We start from the raw sequence: 24,241 nt of genomic DNA, 5'->3' as shown, positions 1-24,241 counted from the left end.
TAATTTAATTTAATTTATACAGCGATACTCAAAATACTCATGTAATTTGTTTATTCAAACCTTTTTTATTTATATTTTTACACACGTGCAAATGGTTATTATTTCAATCTAACTACAAGACGTGCAACTGTATTATGGTAGACCAACTACGAAATGATTGTGACTGATAAAAATATGATGAAACATGACCACTTTTTAAAATGGTACTAGTAGTTCAATACAAAAGATTCTATATAATTTTATGAGTTTGAACCTATAATAAAAGGATGACTACTAAATTGTTTTAATATAGTATGTTTACCTGTGTCTATGGACAAAGTATCGATAGTTCCAGTCTCCGTGACACCACTTTTTGTCACAAATTATAAACCTCACTAAAGGATAAGTTTGGATAGTTTCAAACTACATATCTCTGGCAATCAACTCTTGATGATAGAATAATTCGATTTTGAAATTAAATATGTATTACCCATCTTCCCTATACTCGATTTCCCAACAACCTATAAATTCCTAATCCCCAAAAGACTGGCAACGCACTTGTAACGACTCTGGTGTTTCGGGTCACCACGGGCGAGGACGATTGCTTACCATCAGACGATATAAGTCGGCTCGTTTACCGACATATACCATAAAAAATATTCTCGCAAGCATACCTAAGACGGTATAGCAGTATCACTTAATTACAATGGACATTAAACTTAACAGTTTTGGTCATAAAGTCAAAACTTAAATAGCACAGAGAGATTGAAAGAAGTAGATAAGCTAACGCCACAATCAATGCAAAATACGTAACACAAAAACAACACAGTAGCGTGCAAATAAATTTATTAATAAAGATTAAGCGACATTCACACAATGCGACATAGAAATAAACTAATATTAAAAACTACTGTTAATAACTCAAGCCGTAAGAAATTAGAAGTAAAAGTAAACATAGAAAATATCATAAAAGTTTACGTCTAAAACTATATTGTTCGCTTGTCTGGGAATTAATTTAAGTATTCTGAAATGCTGATCCTTAAAAATACCGATTATTCTAAGCTATGTAATCTAAGTTGTATAGCTGTCTTATAGATCTTTTTAGTTAAAACATTCTATGTTGAAATTATAATTTTGTAAATTCGAGCAAAAATTTCTTCGTCAGAGACCAAATCCAATAGAAAATAAAATGATCAGCTTTCAGAATTTAATTTGTTCGCAAAATTATTATTTTAATCACTAACCTTCACTGGAAATCCATATCCAAAAATTATAATAAGAAACAATACACAAAGACAAATCATTTGTCAAGCAAGTCAAGGTTATAAAAAGGTAGTATTAAAACGAAAAATTACGAATAAAAATGGTTAAAATCATTCCGAAATAAATTTCTAACAATTAAATAAACAAACTGAGATTCATTTTCCATAAAAATGTGACCAAAGCGACATTCAAAACTAAAATAAATTTCATAAACGATTAACTCAATAAATCTCAAAAATTTGACTATTTTTTCTTAAAATTTCTCAAATTAAACTTGCTTATAGAAAAATATATTAAGTATATTATTGATATAAAATAAAAATATGCTAGAAATAAGCGTAGTGCATTATAAATTATAATTAACACGGTGCTTTATATATAGAAAAGGGTAGGATCAACAGGGGATGTAATTATAAAGGGCCCGAAATATTTCTCTATTTTTTATCATTTGCGCAAAATAACATTGAATTGCGCTAACTTGCGCAAAGTTGTGCAAAGGTTCTGTATGGGTTCATTATTTGTATAAGTAACCTACTAATTATTATTAATACGATAACCTAAGCAATTACTTTATTTATACTTATTTGACTTAATTATTATAGTACCTAGACTATTTTATCTACTTCATACTATTATCCAGGGCTAATACTTGTGTATGGAATACCAATTTTGACTAACGAAATCATTTTAAATTTTGATCAATTAATTAGCATTATTTCGAAATGTAGGAAATCAATGAAGAATTCAGATATACAAATAAGTAGATACTATTTTGTTGTTCAAACTATTTTGTTCATTAATTATGAACAAGGAATGCTCCCTCATGCATGTTCGCTAATACGTGCAATTTCTTTACACCCTTCAAGAACCAATTAAAACCACCCTTATTGACAATAAAAACGTACAAACAAAAGCAAAAACCACTCAAACTACACCCCTTGTTAAACCACCCATAGAAACAATCACAATTACTTGCTTAAAATAAGAAAACATATAAAACATGGCGTCAAAGCATTGAGAAAAGCATATGAGAAGACAAGACAAAGCAAAATATGTCCTGTGTGTACCGTGCAAGGTTGATTTTCGCACACTCTGGAAGTCGTAGACCAATGTCCTTTATTGGTCAGAAAAGCGTATAACAAGACAAAGCAATATGTGTCCTGTGTGCACCGTGCAAGGTTGGTTTTTGCACTCACCGGAAGTCGTAGGCGGAGGACCAATGTTGAGGGTCGTCGGCCATTAGAGTGAAGTTGACGCTGACGGAGCCTTCTTCGGGAACTGTCACTTGCTCTGTTATACTTTCGTAGCTGGATACAAGAAAAAGGGAAATTATAATACACTAGCTACTTCCGCGCGGTTTCACACGCTCTGCTCGGTTCCTATTGATCGTAGCGTGATGATTTATAGCCTATAACCTTCCTCGATAAATGTGCTATCCTACACAAAAAGAATTATTCAAATCGGACCAGTAGTTCCTGAAATTAGCGCGTTCAAACAAACAAACAAACAAACAAACTCTTCAGCTTTATAATATTAGTATAGATTTATGTCAGTATTTAAGTTGAATTGTTACCAGTTTTATTTTGAAGACGGGAAAAGTATTATTGCGATTTAATCATATACCAATTACGATTCAATAATACGCGCTACTACTAACAATTTCGTGAAAACTAATTGTGAAAAATATTAATCTAAAACCTGACCTGAGAATAGATTCTGAGAGCTTTTGTTCAGTGGCGTTTACTCAACCAATTGAATAGTACAAATCACAATAATACTTTGTCTGACCCGGGAATTCAACCCGAAACGCCTTGCTCAGCAAATCCGCTGACAGTTATTCGACTAACGAAGCAGTCAAAAGTACTGCAACATATTTTTATCTTTTTAAACTTAATAGGTAGGCGGTATCTCGCCTGGTGGTAAGCGATGATGTGGCCGACGATGGAGCACGCCTACCTAAGAGCAACCTGTTCACCCGGGATTTGAATTAAATCTACATTAAAGAAAAGCATTGGTCTACTGGTCTACTAGTCTACTGGTCTACTAGTCTACTAGTCTTTCGGTCTACTCACCCCTGTTTAACAGCAGTAATGTTGTAAGTGCCGGGCTCCAACAGTCGCCAGTAATCACCATCCTTGGCAGTCTTGACGGTGTGGGACACACCTTCCACTTTGATAGTTGTGTTTGCCAGTGGGTGTCCGATGTGGCTGTGGACGAAACCGGTTACACCTGTGTGTACCTGGTAGAAGAAGAAAGAAGAGTATAAGTATTAAATATTTTAAAATTGTGTTGTGTGGCTGAGTTAAATACGTTTGTCTAGAGATTGACCTCTATTCTTCTCGTGGGTGTAGTAATAGTCGACTAAGAGACTTAATAGATTTAACAGAAACCTGTCCCTGATAAAATTGAATTTTTTCAACTACGATCTTCAACCTGCCTGTTGCTAATGTTAAAGAGGCCTTTTAGTCCGCATTCTTCTCAAGACTCCTACTAGCTAAAAACTACCCTTCGGGCCGGACCCCGGTAACCAGCTAGGCAGTTCACAGTCCAACTGACTCAGTTTAATATATAAAGCACATCCATCTTCCACATCAATCTCTCTTCAATCAATTTTCAACTTTATCACAAAAGTATAAAGTCCTTAATCTACTGAACAAGAACAGTCTATAGCAAATTATACTGTTATCTACATATAAATTACATCTTACCTGTTCAATAAACTTGAGTAAAGCCTCCCTGTTGTCCTCCCAGTAAGTAGGCAAGTCTTCCGCCGGAGGGAACTTGAAGCAGCCGAGTTCCAATGTAATCTCCATGTCATTTGTATGTAGATAGTTCCAGTCTTGCATACCGCCTGCTAGTACGTACCTGGAATTGGGATTATAGACCTTATTTTAAGAGATTGTAAGGTTTTATTTTAGTTGTTTGTTTGTGGAGGTAAATGTGTAATGGATTTCAAACCTTATTCTAAAGGTGTAGGATTGCATTTTACTTGAAACCTTTAAGGTCTATGTGAAATATACTTACCATTTAGCGCCATTAGTAATGCCTTGTGGGAACTTTTCGCTGGGTAGATTCTTGCAGGGTTGTCCCAAATGCATTTTATGATGAGCCTGTAAAAAACAGTAGAACAATAAATACTTGTATCAAGCTTCTGCCTCAAATCAGTAGCTTAGCATACTCACTTGCAAATAATAATACAAAACTTGACCAACAAAAAATATATGAAACGTCAGAAACTGCTCATGCAATGAATTTAAGCCCCGGTCGTGTTTTGAAACTTTTCGAATATCCCCGAATAATAGATTAAATCGCTAACACTATTATTACTTAAAACATTTTTTAACTTACCTCAGAATAAGTATGAGCCAAATGTAAGAACACAGGGTTGTCCGGAGTCAGATATTCAAACCCGCTTTGCATATCAGGGTTGCCATCATAAGGGTAATTGGCGACTAACGCTCCTCCGTGAAGGTTAGCAGACAGGACGAAGGGTTCAGAGAGGGACCAGTTCATCACCGCCAGGGTTTCTGGTTCAGGAACCCTGTTGTCTGAGGTGGCACCGAACTGATCAGGGAAGTTCCTGTTCAAATCCACGTTGTGGGCGTTGCTTCTGCCGCGGAGGCTGCTGTAATCTCCTGTAAAAATGATGTAGGTATTTAAGAAGCATGTGCAGTATTAGCGAAAAAAGTTATAATTTAACGTCGTCGTCATCAGGACCCTTAGTATGAGTTTGCTTTACGTTTATGTAATCGAAACGAGCGCGCGTTCGGTGCTCTGATTGGTCGGCTCAATTAAACCAACCAATTGGAACGTCGAACGCGCGCTTATTTCGATTACTTTAAACGTAAACTACTAGTCGTATTAAGGGTACTAATCTTTTACTTTCTGAGAGGGTAAATAAACACGTAAAATATTCCAACCGAATATTTTTGCCAATTAATTGAGGGACTTATTTAACCAAGTAAGAGAAAAAATAGGCCGTACAAGTATTACTGAACTTTTCAAATTACTCATAAAAATAATATTGATATGGGGCATCGAAATATAATCTAAAGACCCTTCGTTTAGCCGTTGCAATTCCACGATGTAATCCAGCTTCACATAAGACTTTCAGTAAAAAAAAGCATAGACAAAAATATTATCATGATCCTTACCCATTCTAGCCTTCTCATAGCCATCAGGGTTCATACTGGGCAGAAGGTGGATCCTGGTCGTGTTGAGCATCCTCTGTATCCTCTGGTTGCCGCTCACGTACTCCTGGCACAGGTACTTGGCTAGAAGCAGGAGAAGCTCCCGGCCTATGACTTCGTTACCGTGCATGTTCGCCACGTATTTGAATTCGGGCTTGCCTGGAATGGTGAACAATCTTATGGTTATGATCTGCCGAAGATTAATGTGTAGACTTCTTTTTATAGCTATGATCTGCAGAAGGTCAATGTGTAGTTTTTTTTTAAATGGGGGTTCCTTTCTTCTTTTAAAGAATCTCCAGACTTTATTAAAAAATATGATCATAAAAAACCTTAACCCTAATAAGTTTTATTCGTTGTCGAATAGAAATCGTCTAGTCCAGTCGTTGGGAGTGCGCGAATGCTGCACACTCGTAAAGGTTTTCGACACGCCAAACGTAAAATGAGAAACGACTAAACTTATTAGTTACTGTTATCCCCTTTTGTGGAAAATGTATAGTGGGATGAATATAACTAACATGCCTTGTAACATTTAGGGATCATTGGTAACGATTTTATATAGAAAACAATTGCTAAGGATAGGGTTATGTAATCATTATATGACTCTAAGTACGGGAGTAAGACTGGGTTTCTGACTTGTTCTCCTTTCTCAATTTATCAACTTTTAAGAATTAATAGTAGTCAACTCACCAGGCTTATGCATTCCAGGATCTTGTGTAACTTCGAGCACATACAACTCCCTGCCCTCCACCGACTTGCCGATGCTGCTCAGCTTGGTGATCCGAGGGTACTGTTCGTTCAGCTCCTTGAGGAAGCTCTCCATCTTCACATAATCGTGGTGGGCGAAGTCTACGGGGGAAATACCGTCCAGTTCGTGACGCGCCCGCCTTGTATGAACTGGAGATTTGCCCGTGTTACTTATAAAAGTTGGTTCTCCTGACGCCATCTTTGTTTTGTGTGTGTGTGTGTGTGTGTGTGAGAGAGAGTGTATGTGTGTGTGTGTGTATACTTACCGTTTGTTGAGTGTGTTTGGGTTAGGTTAAACGACAAAAATGTGTTAGGAATAGTAATATTGCAGATTTCATTGCAAATAATGTTCATTTTTGTATAAAATTAACAAATATAAGTATTAGAGTTTTTGTTTTGTTGTGTATACGTGTGTGTATTGTGTTATCAATAAGAACTGTCAGTGTATATTTGTTTTAGAGGAAAAATAAACTTCAATTTGAAACTCACACCAAACAGAAAGGGTTTTAAGACACAAATTCATGCATTTAGTGTCTCTCATGACATTTTGATCCATACAGCAGTAACTATAATTCGTGTGTTTCTACAAGGAGCTAGGGATTTATACGTGAAAGGTGCTATCTCAGTGCTACAGAAGCATTTTTTGAAGGATACGGGCAAATCAACAGGGCATAACAGGGCTGGAAAGTCTCGACAACGATTAAGACAGAAGTCAATCGATTTTCAACTTTATTATAGAAGGATAAGGTTGAAAATCAATCAAGTTTGTTTCTTTTTAATTTAGTTAAAAAAAAATTAAGGTAATCGTTGTCGGGGTTACCAGCCTAGGATAAAAAACCAACCACCAATATACAACATAATTAAAAGTAACAAAACAAAAAGGAATAATAAAAGAAAATTAAGGATTAAATTATCTGAAAAATAAAATAGGGGAAGAAAAGAAAAAGCCTATATGTAAGCAGTTAGATTCATTTATGAACTTTGTATGCCTATACTTTAACAATGAATATGTACACCTTTTTATACCTATGTTCTACAAATAAACATTTTGATTTGAATTTAATTGTATTTCTTGCATAAAAGACATGATAATTAAAGACTAACTACAAAAACTAAAAACGTTTGAAGTGTATTTTGGTTTTCTTTATATCCCGACGGTATGGTACGCTTAGTACCAGTTTAAAGTTTACGTTGTTATTGAAACGAGACGGCGTTCAGCACTTTGATTGGCCGGTTCCAATGAACCAACCAATCAGTGCACCGAATGCGTTTTCAGTTGGATCTCGTACAGTACTCTCAACGGATCTTGGCAGGTCTGAACTAAGTGTAAAGGGTCAATTGTATTTAGAAATGATCAATCTCTAGCCTAGATCGCCGCCCCCGCACCTCGCCTCATGCCACCATTTGGTTCTAAAAAATACTTATTGCGCAGCCTTCTGCACGTAGTTCAGACCTGCCAAGATCCGTTGAGAGTTCTGTACGCTCGCTGACGTAAACCAAACTTGTACTAAGACACAGAATACATGTTCATCTTATAATCATATTGTTTTCTTTTCTATTTTATTCAAATCTAATTATTATTACTTTGCTAAAACCAAACTGAACTGTTTTAATTTCAATCTCTATTTTATCTCTACCTATACTTAATTCTAATACTGGGCACAGGCATTATTCTGAGGTCCGTAGTCCGTAGTAACATCTACATAATTATAACTAAAGTTCGCTAAATGAATCCAACTCAACTGAAGGATTATGATTAAAACAAAGCATTAGATTACTGTATACCTGTCACTTTTATTGCTCAATACAACAACTTATTTATACTTACTGTAAACCTTAATTACTTGTCAACTAAGTTCATTTTAGAATGACATGTTTTCAAAATTCAGCTGCAAGGGAAATTAGAGTGTAGAGCTTTGAGATAAAGTTCTTAATAGTAAAGCGAGTTATTGACATTTTGAAGGTTATATTACATATATGTTTCTGTTATGATACATAATGTATTTTGTTAGTTACATATCGTTTTCATCCCTGTTTAGTGTTTTAATGTAATTTTCAATTGGGTAGTTTCCTAGGTCAAAAATAAATTATTTTGACATTTCAATACAATAAAATATCCCAAAATTATCGTACTCTCATACATTAATTTGACGATATACTTATTTATTTAATTTTTCTAGCAAATTAAAGAAGTAACCATGCTATTTGTCGCAAAACAATTATGACGTCATAAGTTGCGATCTCCTACAAAATTCATAGAAAAGTAACGTTTTTGACATTTCGATAAAAGTATTGAATTTGACTAGTAGGAAACTACCGTATTATTGTATGGTTTGAGCTCCATATAATAAATAGGGAATGAAAATATTGCCACTTATTTTTTTACAATTAATAATTTAGTTTTCATAGAATTCGACTAAGCTCCTAAATCCCTATTGGACAACATCAAAATAATTTAAATATCACAATAAAATTTTGTAATAATTATGTTCTAATTAAAATTTTAATAAATTAATCACAATCACTGAGATCCCTTTTAAGTTTTTTTTTAAATATAGTATTTTTTTTAATTGGCACAGTTACATAAATTTAAGCAGCCTTAAATTTTATTTTACGTACATATTATAATACATTTTTAAAATAAGTCTTCGAATATAACATAAAAACTAATTTTGAGACCAAATTCTTGAGAGGACCGAATTAAATAATACTTTTTTTTCACAATTTTACCTAATAATAAATTTCTGCTAAACAGAAAATTCTGAGCAATAAAATTTCGAACTTATCACATACAGAATAAAGTTGTTATTCCCTTAACCATAAAAAATGGAAATAAATACAGTAGAGTCCGTTTATAATGACATCGAAAGGAATTGACAAACACGTCATAATAAGCGGACGTCATACAAAGCGTTATGTATAAATGAAAATCTTTTTTATGTAAATATGTATGTATTAAGTATTTTAATACAGAAACATAGTATATTTGCATATGTGTAAGACCATATTAAATCAAAATCAAAATTGCACGTAATCAGCAGATTATTAAAATAACACATACAAGTGTATTTTTTATTGTAAGTAATCTGTAATTTTTGTCTGCTTTTGTTTTTTCATTTTATTGTAAAAACAGACTCTCACACCATTGTGTATAGAAGTCAACTGTCAATAACTCACTGAGATTCAAAACAAAAACTAGGCACGTGCCGAACGTTGTCGGGAATTAACGAACATTATTGAAGGTAAAGAATCGTGCCGGTCATTATAACCGGACATAATTTATTAAAAATGGGTCATATAAAGCGGCATGTCACTGTAAGGGAAGTCATTATATCCGACTTTTTTATAAAGAATTTTATATGAAAACCAAACTTCGTCATGCAATTACGTTATAATAACCGGTTGGTCAATATAGGCGGAGTCATAATAAACGGATTCTTCTGTATATAAAAATCAATTCAAAATATCGTACATGATTGTGAACTTACTTACTGGGAGGTCAATAGACCGTTTTTAATCTAAAATTGGGCCATTGCGCTTAAAAACCTAATGTTAGTTAGATTTATTCTAAATTCAACCTTATTGCTTTGTTCTTAAGACTACATTTAGGTTAGTATTACAACACACAAACTATGTATTAGTGGAATGGATTGGAAAACAATGGAAATTAGATTACAGAACACAATATATCGATATTTCAACTAAATATTTTTTACTTTGAACTTTAATATCATAACATTAAAGTATAATATCTAACAGCAAATCACATTGCGTAAAGAAATATCATTTTATGCAATATTGGACTTCAAAACCGTAGTTTTAAAGTACAATATCCAATGGCAAAAAATATTTAGCTAAAATATCGTCAATTAGTGACAAAACCAACACACATGTGAAACCACTAATATTATGTACACTACACCATAGATTATACCAAAAATGGATTGCTGAACCACAGATTATACAACTAAAGAGTATGTATATGTACACAACTATGAGATTAGCCAATCACAGTCGAGATTTGAACATTAAATAATATTTAGGATGGTGTTTGTATGGAACCAATGACAATATCACTTTAATGGTTAATGTATAAATGGCACAGTTAACACAATTAATTACCGCCTGCTTTTTTAACACCTGCCAACTTTTTTCTGAGAGATATCATTCAAACATTCCATTATGAAACAAAAATATATAACCGACTTCACTGAATAAAATCGGTTAAAAAGGACACTAAAATGGTCAAAATTACTTTATTTCGGAGGCCGGTATTAAAAAAGAAACAAACAATGAGAAACATAGTAAAGTCGGTTATTTTTCTTCTGTTAAAAAAGTGTCTTTATATTTCAAAAATGAAAAGTATGATCACCAACTCTCAAAAAAAAAAAAAAAATTGAAGAGTGTTAAAAAAACAGACTGTATATGACTTCGTTAAAAACACACATTTATTGCACCAACAGGTTTTGTCTCTGTGCTGAATGAATCTTAGTTTTTTTATCTGTAGGGTAGGTATACCAAATGACTTGGTTGAATGTAGTCCATATTACCCAATTTTCCTAACATTTGTTAGTTACAATAATGACAGTTGAACATAGATCGTTAAAGGTACGCGTCCACATGCCTGCATCGTACGCATCGCACGCACCGCACGCAACGGATTTTAGTTTGTCTTGTATAGAAACTCATACAACTGCGTCCACTGATCCGCTTCGTACGGACCGCATCATCAGCAATGTCTACATGCGATGCGTACTGATGACGTCATACGAAATGCGTATGATGCGTGTGATGCATATGATGCGGGCTTGTAGACTATTTTAACACAGGCAGCATGCAATTTGACGGGCACAGACAGAAAGCATTATACGTCTTCTTTGCAACGAGGGTAAGAATATACAGGCAAGAACTACATAGGTGTTAATTTATAAGCGCTAGTTCATTTAATTGTTAGAAAGAGACAACACTAATATAAATTGACGTCACTCTACATAAGATATTCTTTTATTACATTTGTGCGATAAGGACGGAATATAATTTTGAACGCTTTTGTTTTTTTTTAATTGTTACATATCTTACCGCCATACTTAGTCATTTAATGGTTACTTAACCCAGTCCTTAGCATTTGTTTTTGGAACAAAATCTTTACTAAGGAATAGTTTAAGTAATCATTGAATGTGTCTGAGTATGGTAGTTAGTAAATAATATATCATTTGAATTAGTCAACTCTTTCCATATAGTATTCAATAATAATAATATACTATGCAGTACGCACTATATAATATGTACTATCTATGTCTGAAATAACAAATTGTTTTAAAGCTATAATTGGCTGCTACATTTTTTTTTTATATTGCTCACATTTTAATTCTATGGCTTACATAAAACTATGACTTTAATTTCCCAAAGAGATCGGTTATATCTGAGACTCTTTGCTCAGTAGTTGCCTTATTTGATTCTAGTATTCTACCTCAACACTTATGCGCAATTGAAATCTAATATTGTTGCGTATAAAATAGGATAGATGACTAATTTTGATTTTAGTGTCCGCCTTGTACATTATCTTAAAACATTAGACACGTATGTTTTATTTTCTTACGGAAACAACTACTTTCGAAGATATATTTATTAGAAATATCGCGTGACGTCACAACTAGGTACGTTGTATACGTAGAAATGACGTATTTGTTTCCACTCCTATACTTAGATTTGTTTTATCTAAATATTGTTATCTTATATGACTAAATAAAAAAATACGTGTCTAATATTTTTCCATTACCTAACTGACGGACTAAATAGATGTTTAATTTTCATACTATGTTGTCCAAAGACTAAAATTATGACACGTAAATTGTTGCCCAGTAATTAGTTAAACATTAAACATTGTCTGCAATTTACTAAATACAATCGTTAATGCTATAGAAGACAAAAAAAAATGTACTTGGAGCTATTCTTCTGTAGATATCGTAAGAAGATAACTAATGGTTACTTTACTAGAACTTTTTAGGAACTAGACATTTGAGACGAGTTAGCATATGTAACAGCTCTCTGATAAACCTCAACTTTTAAACACTGTCATTATCTCTGTAAATTACTACACTGTCTACTTATTGTAGTGTTTAACATAGGTACTATAAATATTGATTAGACTTATTGTAAAAAAATTGCACAAACTCTTTTTTGTAAAGGAAGTCATAGCCCAGGAGTGATAAATCAATTATCAAGGGCTTATAATGTCGATATTCAATAACCCTACATTTGTTTCAACATAGCATTAACGACTATAGCCAACTTAGTAATGTATTTCTTTCTCTTTCTCTCAAAATGGCCGTCAAATTGCATTCAACCGTTCACCGTAAGTTTCAAGCTTCAACAAGAGCTACAAGCAACAGATTGACGACCAACACCGAGAAGTGAGTGAATGTTGTTACTGCGGCGTTGTCATGGTAACGCAGCTGCGACTTACCCGCCGTCAGGGAGCGAGGATGCCGGTGGACGGTCATGTTCAGCGAGACCGGAGACAATTGGTCGTCTGGGATGGTTATCGTTGTGTATGGAGGTATTGAGTAGCTGGAAATAGGGGGAAAAAATTGATATGGGTTAGCTTGAATAGTTTCGTGCTAACTCCGACAGATGGGGCTCAGTAGGGCTGACGCCGACCCCCACTTGCGGACTGCTTTTTTTTTTTTTATGAGGGGGTGAAAATCATCCTGCTGAGCTGCAGACTACCTAGCGGGTTTACCGGGACTCCGGCTCGAAAAGCAGGAGTGGGGTACTATTTAGTCAGTAAAGTTTGACACTCCCTCTCGCCTCGCCCAAGGTGAGAGTCAAGCCCAAGTCATTGGATGAATTCCCCCCCCCAAACAGATACATTAATAATCTACATAATACAGTCTGTTTGCCCTTCAAGTAATGGAGATATTATATAAACAAATAGTTAACTTACCCAGAAGCAACAGCCGTAATGTTGTATTGTCCGGGTAGCAACATGCGCCAGTAGTAGCCATGCTCTGTAGTGCGCACAGCGTGGTCGTTGCCTTCTATTTTGATTTGAGCGTTCTGAAAATATATTTTTATTAGTTATTTAATTTATATTTTTATAATAACTATCGTGAGACATAGTAAATTAACTAAAAATCACGGTTTACTCTCGTAAATTAATTAAGAAAAGCTCTACTAGCCTACTAACAATCAGAACGATCAGTAGGTTGCGCAACGTCACCGCGTCTGCACACGCTGCTCATGATGAAGAGTCCCTCTGTGACTCGAAACTAGTAGAGCTTATCTCCATAAATTTACGTGAGTAAACAGAGAATTTTAAGTAAGAATATATCCTTGTTACAAGGACTATTTAAAATAGCATACCCAAGTTACTGATTACGACATACTTAGCTGCTGAAGAGGTATAATAGCGTATAAGTTTGTAGAGGACTCTGTTTTTTTTAATTTGATTATATTTAGCTGAAATATAATAGCTGTTTTACCTTGACTGGTTCCCCAGCTTCATCCACCACTACTCCGGTGACTCCTAAATGGGCTTGTTCTATGAAAGACAGCAAGGAGTCTTTGTTCAGCTCCCAATACTTGGGCAGTTCTGACGCCGGCGGGTACTTGCAGCAAGACAGCTCGAAGGTCACTTCAAAGCAGTTCGAATGCACGTAGTTGAAGTCTTGCATGCCACCTGCAAATTATGATGCGTATTAATTCATTGCGTGTTTGACCTGGATTTTGCTGTAGACGAAGTTTTTGGTCTTTTATTGAGATGATGATATTTAAGTGATTGTGAAGTGATGATTTGAAATGTGGGAGAGCCATGCTTCGGCACGAATTGGCCGGCTCGACCAGAGTGATACCACGGCCTTACAGAAAACCGACGTGTAATAACGCTTGCGTTGTGTTTCGTTGTGTGAGTGAGGTTACTGGAGGCCCAATTACTCCCCTTCCTGATCCCCGAGTCCCTAACAACACCTTAATTCCTAACCTCCAAAAGGCCGGCAACGCACTTGTAACGCGTGCGGTGTTTCGAGCATCTATGGGCGGTGGCGATTGCTTACCATCAGAGGATTCGTCTAACAATACTTAGATAAAACAATTCAAAGTTTAGAAGTGGGAACAAATATCTCATTTCTACGTATAAAACGTTCCTAGAAGTGATGTTACGCGATATTTCAAATTGATTTAATTTGGTATATTCGAAAGTATTTGTTTCCGAGAGAAAATAAAAAAATCGTATCTATTATTTTAAAATAATGAACATGCCCGACATTCAAATAAATATTAGCCATCTACCCTATTGTTGTACTGTACTAATTGAAAGCACCACGAACCTTGTACAGAATACCAATGCGCTCCGTTAGTGAGTCCTCCATCGAAGTGCTCGGGAGGACACGTGTCCCCCGCCCTCATCTCCGCGTTGCGAGACGCGTACACATTCGCCAGGTGCTTGAACAGGGAGTCGTCGGGGGAACGACTTTCCTCGCAGCATTCTTTGCCCGTACTGAAATAGCGTAAAGATGAGAGATAAAGAGAAAATATTTATTCAATATTTAATTAGGAGTGACAATTCCTAGGATTTAGAGACTCCTAGCACTTTAGTAATTTAAAAAGCACGTATAGTGTTATGCAAAAGGAAAATACTTATAACAGTTTCTGGCAGTTGAAAGCCCGAAGATCTAGCAATAGATTTACCTAAATAATAATACTAATGTAGAATGGAATCTACTTGGAAAGTTAATAACAGATGGTAAAACACTGATATTATACCTAACTTAATTATATAAACTTTTAGGTTTCTTTTGTCTAAAAGAAAAGGCAAATTTACTGCAGATTAGTCAATTCACACACATCAGATCAACAGCCTATAAGTAGCTGCTGACCAAAGGCTCTTCTCAGCACTTTAGATAAGGTTTAAAAATCACGTATAGTGTTGCATAAAGCCCGTAGATAATAATGTAGCATGAAATCTACTGGGAAAGAAAAAGGCAGATGGTAAAACACTGACATATAACATCTACAATAGATTTCTTTTGTCTAAAATAAAAGACAAATTTACTGCGGATTACTCAATTCACACACATCAAATCAACAGCCTATAAGTAGCTACTGCTGACCAAAGATTTTTACTCACACAGAGAAGGTTTGAGCATTAATCACCACGCTTGCTCAATACAGGTTGGCGATAGTAGATTAGGAGTGAAGAAGATAGTGGTAGATAAGTCAATTCACAAACCTGGAATCATCATAAGGGTAGCTAGCTACAACAGCGCCACCGTGCAGGTTCCCTGACAACACAAACTGCTTGCCGGTAACCCATCGCATCAACGCCACGGTCTCCGGTTGCCGACCACCGAACATGTACTCGTCATCATTGGATTTGTGCTTGTCAAACTGATCTGGAAAGTCCCTGTTTAGGTCCACGCCTTTAGCGTTATTCCGGCCTTTATATTCCTTTAGGGATTCGCAGTTACTCTCCTGTGAATGAAGGAAATAAAGAACATAAATTAAGTTGTATAGGCATTAGGCATATCAGGGGTTTACATAGAAAGAAGCACCTGCTGGGGTCGGGGCAATTAACGGGGGTATTCTAAATCCCCGATTCTCCAACAACCCTTAAATTCCTAACCCCCAAAAGGCCAGCAACGCACTTGTAACGCTTTTGGTGTTTCAGGTGTCCATGGGCGGCGATGATTGCTTACCATCAGGTGATCCGTGTACTCGTTTGCCGACTCATATCATAAATAAGATCAATACCAAGCCCACGGCACGGAGTACCAGTTGGAACGGGGTGGTTTTTATTCAGTAAGAGTCTGCTACCCTCTCACGTCTTACTCAGAGTGTCGGGCAAGAGGAATCATTTGATGATTTGGCATTCTTACAAACACAAAATGGACATAGAAGCCGTAAAATAATCATATTGTTTAAAATAGACATCTTGGGAATGTTGTCGCTAGATGAGTTACATAGCAATAAGGTTACATAAGTACTATTCGTTTTAATAACATAACATAAGAAACGCATGGTTCTCTCACACTTCTATGTTTACTAACTTTAGTGAACTATTTTCATATACATTTTAATCACAAGTGAATGAGACAGTAGTGTGGGAGCACCCTTAAGCCCTTTTCACACACGCTGGCTATCCGGTGGCCAAAGGCAGGACGTACCGAAACGTGTGAAAACTAATGTGTATGACTATAAGGTTCTCTACTGGGTACTCGGTACCGGTAATTCGGAAACATGGTTGTATTTTAAACCTCTTCAAAAGGAAGAGAAGTATAGAAGTTCAAATTAAACCACAATAGATCCAAAGCGTCAGTACCAGCCTTTTTCTATGCTTATGTATAAATAAAAATGGAGTGTCTTTTTGTAATATTGAAATAAGTAACCTCTTTAAACTATAGGTATATACCAAAATATTTTTTTTTACAATTTTTCCTTATCTGTTTGTTCTGACTAATCTCTAAAATTACTAATACGATTTTGACGAGACTTTTATTGTTGATGTACTAAAGATATTAACTTAGACTACCTATTTCTACTTTGTCCGTAATTCACGCGAACGAAGCCGCTGGCATCAGTCAGTTTACTATAAACACCAAAATGTCTTAAGACGACCTTAAATTCAATTTTACTTCATAATATTTTTCCGTTACAAGCTAAGATTGTACATGTAAACCGTGTTGTTTTCAGCGCTGTATCGAATGAAGTAATTTACATAAGAAATATCGTGATCGCTGGCAATACGTTAGTCACGGAATCACGGAGGTACGGAGCATGTTCACGTGGCACCCACAAACTTCGGAATTTATGTAGAATTCGTATTAAAACTAGGTACAGCTGGTACTAAAGTTGATATTTCATTGTCCGTATTGTATGGGAGGTGTCATTTGGTTCAGTCTTTATCGAGCCGGGACCGACTACAGATAGTAATAAGCACCCCTTTTTTATGAGGGGGGAAAATCATCCAATTACTTCTCCCGCCTTGGGCGAGGCGAGGAGTGTCAGACTCTTACTGACTAAAAACCACCCTGTTCCTACTCCTGCTTTCCGGACCGGAGCCTAAGTGAACCCGCTAAGTAGTCGGCAGTTTCGGAGTTAGAAAACTAGTGTGATTTCTAAGTATATTTTCCATGTTTTTAAAGAAAGTATTATCTATGATTTTCTCATACAACACGTATTCAATCTGGTAATAACAAACATATTCATCTAATTTGGTCCAGTCAGTGCACCTTTCATTTAGACGCCATTTTCGAACGTCGTGCGGACTTGGAATACTTTTTTGTACACACAACGACTTTTTTTGGTATATTCGAGATATTCCTCTTAATTCTGTAACCTATAATGGCCACTTCCATTTAGAAATACATATATCGATGCCACTAACCATTGCAATAACTTACCTATTTTTAACCGACTTCAAAATAATAAGGGTCTCAGTTTGACATGTATGAATGTTTATGCGTGATTATCCCGCATTTGGCTGAACCGATTTTTATGCGATTTTAGCATAGTATTTTTTTGACTTAGGTGAAGGTTTTACGGATATTAGGTACGTGACAAAAAAATGCAGACGGTAAAAAGAAATGAATTCGTTTCCCTTTTTACCCGACTGCGCCAGAAGGAGGGTTATTTGAAGATTTTTTTACTTCGGTTATAAGCCCATGGCAGCTACATTTATTTTTTCTAACTGTACATCTGTGACGTCTCATTTACTGCCGATATTAACCTACATACCATTCAATTGGCTGCGACTAGACAATCAAGTCGTAAATATCAGTACCTACCTCGATTGTAAGTAAACCATTCATTAATGATTTCAGGATTAGAATGATTATCAGGCTCATAACTGCAATGCTAAGCAAAGAACCTTTTATCACAAGGAGAAAGAAACTTGGTCACCAGTTCACCATGCTCGCTTCGGTGAGGCGGTTTCAAACTTATATATAACTCAAAATAATAAGTCCAGGTTTCGTCAGATATCGGGAGCTGCGGACTATCTAGCGGGTTTACCGGGGCTCCGGCTCGAAAAGCAGGAGTAGGAACGGGGTTGTTTTTAGTCAGTAAGAGTCTGACACTCCCTCTCGCCTAGCACAAAGCGGGAGAAGTCATTGGATGATTTGTCTCGCTTAAAAATAAAGTTTCCTCAGATGCAGACTACATGGTGTGTATTCAGCATAGTTATAAAGGCAAGCGCGCCGCTTACTACAGTTTATGAAATAAGGAAGAAGATAAGAAAACGCAATTGACGTGGGTAGCACTTGTACCTAGAAAAGGATCTCAACTGCACTGTGTTTATGATTCATTTAAGAAGCTATTCCTGGAGTTTGTTTCGAGTCAGTAAGGAAATCATTAACAGCTTGTGAGTTCAATGTTGGATTTTGGACAACCTCTATATGAAGGGGAGAGGGGAGAGACTTGTTATTATCTCCATGCTTAGTGTGGTATTCTGCCGTCTACTCCATACCTCATCACATGCCAGTTAGGAAAAGAAATGTTGCTTTACGTGCTATTTAAGTCAGTACCCTTAGTATGAGGGTAATCGAAACGAGAGCGCGTTCGGCGCTCTGATTGGTTGGTTTATTCAAACCGGCCAATCAGAACGCCGAACGCGCTCTCGTATTGATTACTTTAAACGTAAAGCAAACTCGTAATAAGGGTTCAGATAAAGATCATTGACAAACCAAAAAGATTGGGCATTTCGAAGGTCTATTTTCTGCATGACCATTAGCATTTAAGCGGCCATACATACATATAGCATTCTACAGTTATCATTATAAACAGTGAACAAATCACATGACATTTCTACATAGTCATAGCTTCACAAACAACCAATATGACTAATTAAAAGATATAAACACAATTAACTGATTCTCATTTCATTCAATAATAGCTTCTACTGCTACTACATTTAAGGTTTGATTTAGTTTTTCTCTGTAGGTGGAAATGTTCAGTGTTTACTTATGTGCATATTGCAATTTATTTATCAGTCAATGACCTATTGGACGTGCAATTGCAGTAATAATTCCCTTGAACCTATGTGCATTGGTAAGATAAGGCAGTTCATAACTGAGAAAAGTAAATGGAACGATCATTAAATACTTATTGATCTATGTCAACAAATAGTGTATTTCTTGTAAATTTTCCAATGTCCAATTGAGTAGAGCGTAACAATTATTTGCATAATGTATTAACAGCTGTCCTCTAACGACATTTGTTCTCAATCTATTTATTTGGAAAATTTTAAATTTTGGCTTTCGAAACTTTCGTAATAGTACGTGTTTCAGTCTAGGTTTAAGATTAGTGTTTACCGCAGATTTAACTTCTTGTGTAATAGAAATAGATATTATCTATTTCACTTATTAAGTGAAAAATGGGCACTACAAATAACCTTGGCCCGTCCTTAGAAGAAGCAAAATATTTTACAAAATGTTAAAAATTTACGTGAAAGGAGGTCCTCATAGCACATTGAAGTCTATGAGAATATGAGCTGAATAGGTAACACATGGTCTACCACAGACGTCATACAGATTACGAGATAAACAATAAAATATAGTTTGAAAACAAAGGTCGAACAATAGCATGGATCCCATACGGATATGTACCATGTGTTATGCTCATTAGAGTCATTAGTTTGTACGTCATGGTCATTTTACACATTAGCTGTTAGTTAGTACTATCTGATTTTGTGATAGTTCATACATATAGGTTGGTACTTTCGTTTGACATTTGTGAGAGCAGCTGATGTTCACATCAACTTGGATTGTGCCTTCTTTATGACGTGTAAAAGTGTTATTTTATAATCTATTTACAGAAATAAATATCATTTATCATTTATCATATCATTTATCATTTATCATTTATGAACAACATTATATTAAAACCTTAGAGTAGACCTAAACCATACAGAATTTTTATAGTTATGTTTTTATGTTATAGTTAAACCGGTAAATGAGCAGACGAATCACCTGATAGCAATTTTCGCCATGGACACCCGAAACAAGTTACAAGTGAGTTGCCAGCCTGTTGGGGGTTCGGAATTTAAGGGTTGTCGGGGAATCGGGGATTGGGAAGTGGGGTAATTGGGCCTCTGGTAACCACAATCACACAACGAAACAAAACGCAAGCGTTATTTCACGTCGGTTTTCTATTCGTCTCTTTGCTGTGGTATCACTCCGGTTGAGCCGGCCCATTCATGCCTCCCACATTACAGTAAAGGGGATATCACTTTTATTAAATCGTCAAGTGTGACCGTCAAGCACCTTAGTGTCTGCACTAACGACAATAAGAGCATCCAAGCAAGCCAAGCCGACAAAATACACATAAAATGAACCTTATGCGTTTGGAATAAGGTAGCTAGGCTCTATCTGTATTTTTAGATCTCTTTGTCAAGGTAAATGGTTAGAAAAAACCGTCTTGTGATAGTAGGAAACGCAGCGACATTACAAAAACCGTAACAACTAGGTTACTTTTTCATTGACTATTGTTGTTACCGGCCATTGCTATGTATTACGTACATAGTAACACTTTACATTGGGTATTTTACATAATGTTATAATAAATAGTTCGACTACACGCTTGGCGCGGTTGCAGGGCTACTGGCTGCCGTGCAACGTGTAGCGGGTTCAATTCCCGCACGCGAACGGAGCAACACTTTGAGTGATCCACAAATTGTTGTTTCGGGTCTGAATGTCTTATACATGTGACATTATATGTTTGTAAACGCACCCACGACACAGAAAAAATCTTAGTAGTTTAAAAAATAGTATATGAGAAAAACCATTCTTTTTCCTTTTAAAACAAGTAAATTACCTATTCAACTGTATGATTGGTTGTCATCAACAAATAAGATTGTCTTAGACAACTGGGGAATTCTCCTTAGTTATTTAACACATATTTTTATCTTTTTTACACTCTTATAAATGAGATAAGAATTATTATTGTACACTGTTCATTGGGGGGATTGGTAAATTCCCCTAATAAAGATTATACGAAATGGAGACAATACCAAGAATGTTGATGTATGTAGGTATTTTATTATGGTTTGATAAAAGCTGTTCATTGAGTAGAAGTGTAACTACGGAAATTATATATTTTTTTATGTATTTCAAAATTTTCAAACACGCTAGGATTTACTCCTGTGTCGTGGCTTCGTTTACAAACATACAAGTGCACATACGCATGACACCCAGACCCAAAACAACAATTTGTGGATCACACACAGAGTTGCTGTGTGAATCGAGACTGCTACATGTTGCATGACAGCCAGTTGCCCAGCCACCACACCAACCATGCAGTCAAATTATTTATTACTATAAGATTGTACATTGGGCCTGTAAAACTACTAGGTAATAATAATTTCGGTCTGATACAAAATACTCTATACACTCCAGGTTTCTCAGTATCTAATGGGATTCTGCCGTAACCATTAGTCAGTCAACCTCAGAATAATAAATAACTAGACATAATAAAATTCATTGGAATGCAAAAACATGTCATAAAACCAGGATATTTTCCACATAACATTTGTACCTATTTAAATGTCATGCTATTCATAAATAACAAAGAATTGTAATTCATTTTCCTTTAAATTCTCTGAACTTGGTTAATATTGACTGCAATTATTATATTTAATAGTAATATTGACTGTAGACAGAAATTTCCTAAGTAAATCTTCTAACATTGGTCACGGGTGATTGGTATTGCGTTTATTATTTAAAGGTAAATGACAAATGCATATTATTTGCAATTTTGATTGCTATTTCGTTTTCGAAACATTTTTTTTCAGTTCAACGTCACGCCTTTTATTCTCGAAGAGGTAGGCAGAGGTGCACATTACGGCATGTAATGCCGCTATGTATAGCGGTATACATAGTAATGTACATCCACTTATCACCATTTGTGTTATATGTCCCATGTTATAGGGGGTGAGCCTATTGCCATATACTGGGCACAATTCCACACTCTGTGCTACTACTGAAAAAATTTCGAAAAGCCGAAAAACTCCAGTATGACCAGAAGATACAGGACCCGGGAATAGAACACGAGACCCCTTGTTCAACAGTTGCACTTGCGACCACTTGAATAATGAGGCAGTCTCGAAACAGTTAGTTATTGAATGTCACAATCATTAGCTTTTGTGGAAGAGAGAAGAGAAAGTCAGTGTCTAATTATATTTATGTACTTGATAATGAAGTAGATAATAACAACAGTTAACCTCATTGAATTATTACTTGACATTCTCTGACTCATTGGAAAAATCTATACAAATAAATATTATAGTTAAAACTGAAGAGTTTATTTCAACATGCATCTCTGTAACTACTAGTTTGAATTCAATAATTCTTTTTGTGTTAGGTAGTTAATTTATTGAGGAAGGTTATAGGCTATAAAATATTATGCTATAATCAATAGGAGCTGAGCAGTGGCCGAAACCGTACGGCAGTGATAAGAATGTCTAGATGAAGGCGAATAAAGCTTAAGAAGTAGGTTGTACTCCATTTCTGGCTGGCTATATATTTCACAATAACTACTTTAGTATAGCAATAAAAATAATAAAATTACATTTATGGGTTTATATCACTAAACTTAACAAGATTACTATCTGTTATTATCTACCTAGTTATGTTTTATTTGCTCACATGTGTTTATTTATGGATATTGCTACATAAATGACCAACTGTACTTTTTCAATAACAAGTGATTGTAGTTAATTGACACACATAAACTCAAACACTTATTAACACAGAGCAAACATTACATAAGACATCAAATAAACCGGTCAAGTTTATACTTAAAATACCTGTTTCTTATAAGATTGCTGTTGGTAAAACCAGTATGAAGTAAGTATTGTTATTATTAAAATGTTCTTACCTCACTGCTCTCAAAGCCATCAGGGTTCAGTGACGGCATCAAGTGTATGTCCGTCGTGTTTAGAAGCCTCGTCACTCTCTCGTCCTTCCCATAGTTAGCCAGCAAGTACTGCGCCAGGTACACCATCAGCTGTCTCCCCACAGACTCATCTCCATGCATATTAGCCACGTATTTAAACGACGGCCGCTCATAATGCGGCGTTTTCACATCCTCGCTTATTTGCAGCACCAACAGTTGCCGTCCTTGCACTGACTTCCCAATAGAATATGACTTAATCAGATCCGGGTAAGTCGATTCTAATTCACTTGTCAACTTCAACAAATCATCGTATCTCGTGTACTTGGGGTGCAAGAGGAAATGTTCGTCGATTTCCTCCACAGACCGAGACGCACAATTATCAATAAAAAGTGCAAATAACACAAATAAACACGTGTGGACTAGCAACATGTTTGCTCCTCTATAAAGAGCTTGTCATGAGCGCGAGGGTATTTACCGTTTACAGCCAATACAGGAACGTAAACACTACTTTATCGCCGTAAACATGATCAGCGGCACAACGTTTAATGTAAATTAATTACAAAAAACGATAAGAAGACTAACAATAGGTATTTGTATGCTTTGACAGCTGACGCATTTCACACTCCGTTTTGTGCAATGAATGACGAACTCAACTAAATTATGTTACCAGACTCCAATTCAAATTCAGCCACATTTACCTGTTCTAATTCAGGTACAGCTGTGCAGCTTGTACATACTCTCTGAATAATTATTATTACTGTTGATACAGAGAAAAACTTGGAAATTCGGAGTAAATTATATCTTCATACTTGACATAATTATAAAATATTTATATTTCATATTTCATATTCATTTATTTGCTTTCCACAATGTATGTACAGAGATGTTCTTAAATGTAAAAGTAACAATTATGGACCCAGTTTGGGCACAGCAATTAAAATTTAAATTACATTGTACTTGTATTATTTTAATCTAATAAATTAGACTAGTTTGAATATCATTTTGATTGAAAACTGAAAAAAAAAATCAACTTGAAAACAACAAACAGATGGCAAATATAGAGAGTACCTCATAGAAAGGAATTCAGTATAGGCTGGTATCATTTTATGCAATTTGTCATTTGACGTGTCAACCGGTACGTTTCGTTTTACGCAACACATTCACTATGCGTTGTGTGT

The 24,241-nt window shown here is 35.6% G+C and overlaps 1 protein-coding gene across 2 annotated transcripts in view; it reads right to left on the bottom strand.

Annotated features, from left to right (window-relative positions):
* LOC118274736 (carboxypeptidase D) overlaps window positions 1-23,707 on the bottom strand; it is a 34,214-nt gene extending 10,507 nt beyond the window's left edge. Inside the window, exons 1-13 of one of the 2 annotated variants that reach the window (XM_050696673.1) lie at window positions 23,046-23,707; window positions 15,406-15,647; window positions 14,504-14,673; window positions 13,661-13,857; window positions 13,123-13,235; window positions 12,643-12,746; window positions 6,120-6,326; window positions 5,397-5,591; window positions 4,591-4,877; window positions 4,267-4,352; window positions 3,951-4,107; window positions 3,315-3,481; window positions 2,439-2,549 (exon numbers count right to left, since the gene is read on the bottom strand). In XM_050696673.1, the coding sequence (XP_050552630.1) occupies window positions 2,439-2,549; window positions 3,315-3,481; window positions 3,951-4,107; window positions 4,267-4,352; window positions 4,591-4,877; window positions 5,397-5,591; window positions 6,120-6,326; window positions 12,643-12,746; window positions 13,123-13,235; window positions 13,661-13,857; window positions 14,504-14,673; window positions 15,406-15,647; window positions 23,046-23,492 (2,483 nt within the window). In that variant the 5' untranslated portion in view covers window positions 23,493-23,707. The remainder of the gene's footprint in view (window positions 1-2,438; window positions 2,550-3,314; window positions 3,482-3,950; window positions 4,108-4,266; window positions 4,353-4,590; window positions 4,878-5,396; window positions 5,592-6,119; window positions 6,327-12,642; window positions 12,747-13,122; window positions 13,236-13,660; window positions 13,858-14,503; window positions 14,674-15,405; window positions 15,648-23,045) is intronic. The other variant, XM_050696674.1, reaches the window with a different exon arrangement.
* Between the last annotated feature and the right edge of the window lie 534 nt (window positions 23,708-24,241).

This window comes from Spodoptera frugiperda, chromosome 11 (genome assembly GCF_023101765.2).
Source record: "Spodoptera frugiperda isolate SF20-4 chromosome 11, AGI-APGP_CSIRO_Sfru_2.0, whole genome shotgun sequence".
Taxonomy (NCBI): domain Eukaryota; kingdom Metazoa; phylum Arthropoda; class Insecta; order Lepidoptera; family Noctuidae; genus Spodoptera; species Spodoptera frugiperda.
Note: the sequence above shows the minus strand (reverse complement) of the source record. Positions and strands in the feature narration are given on the sequence as shown.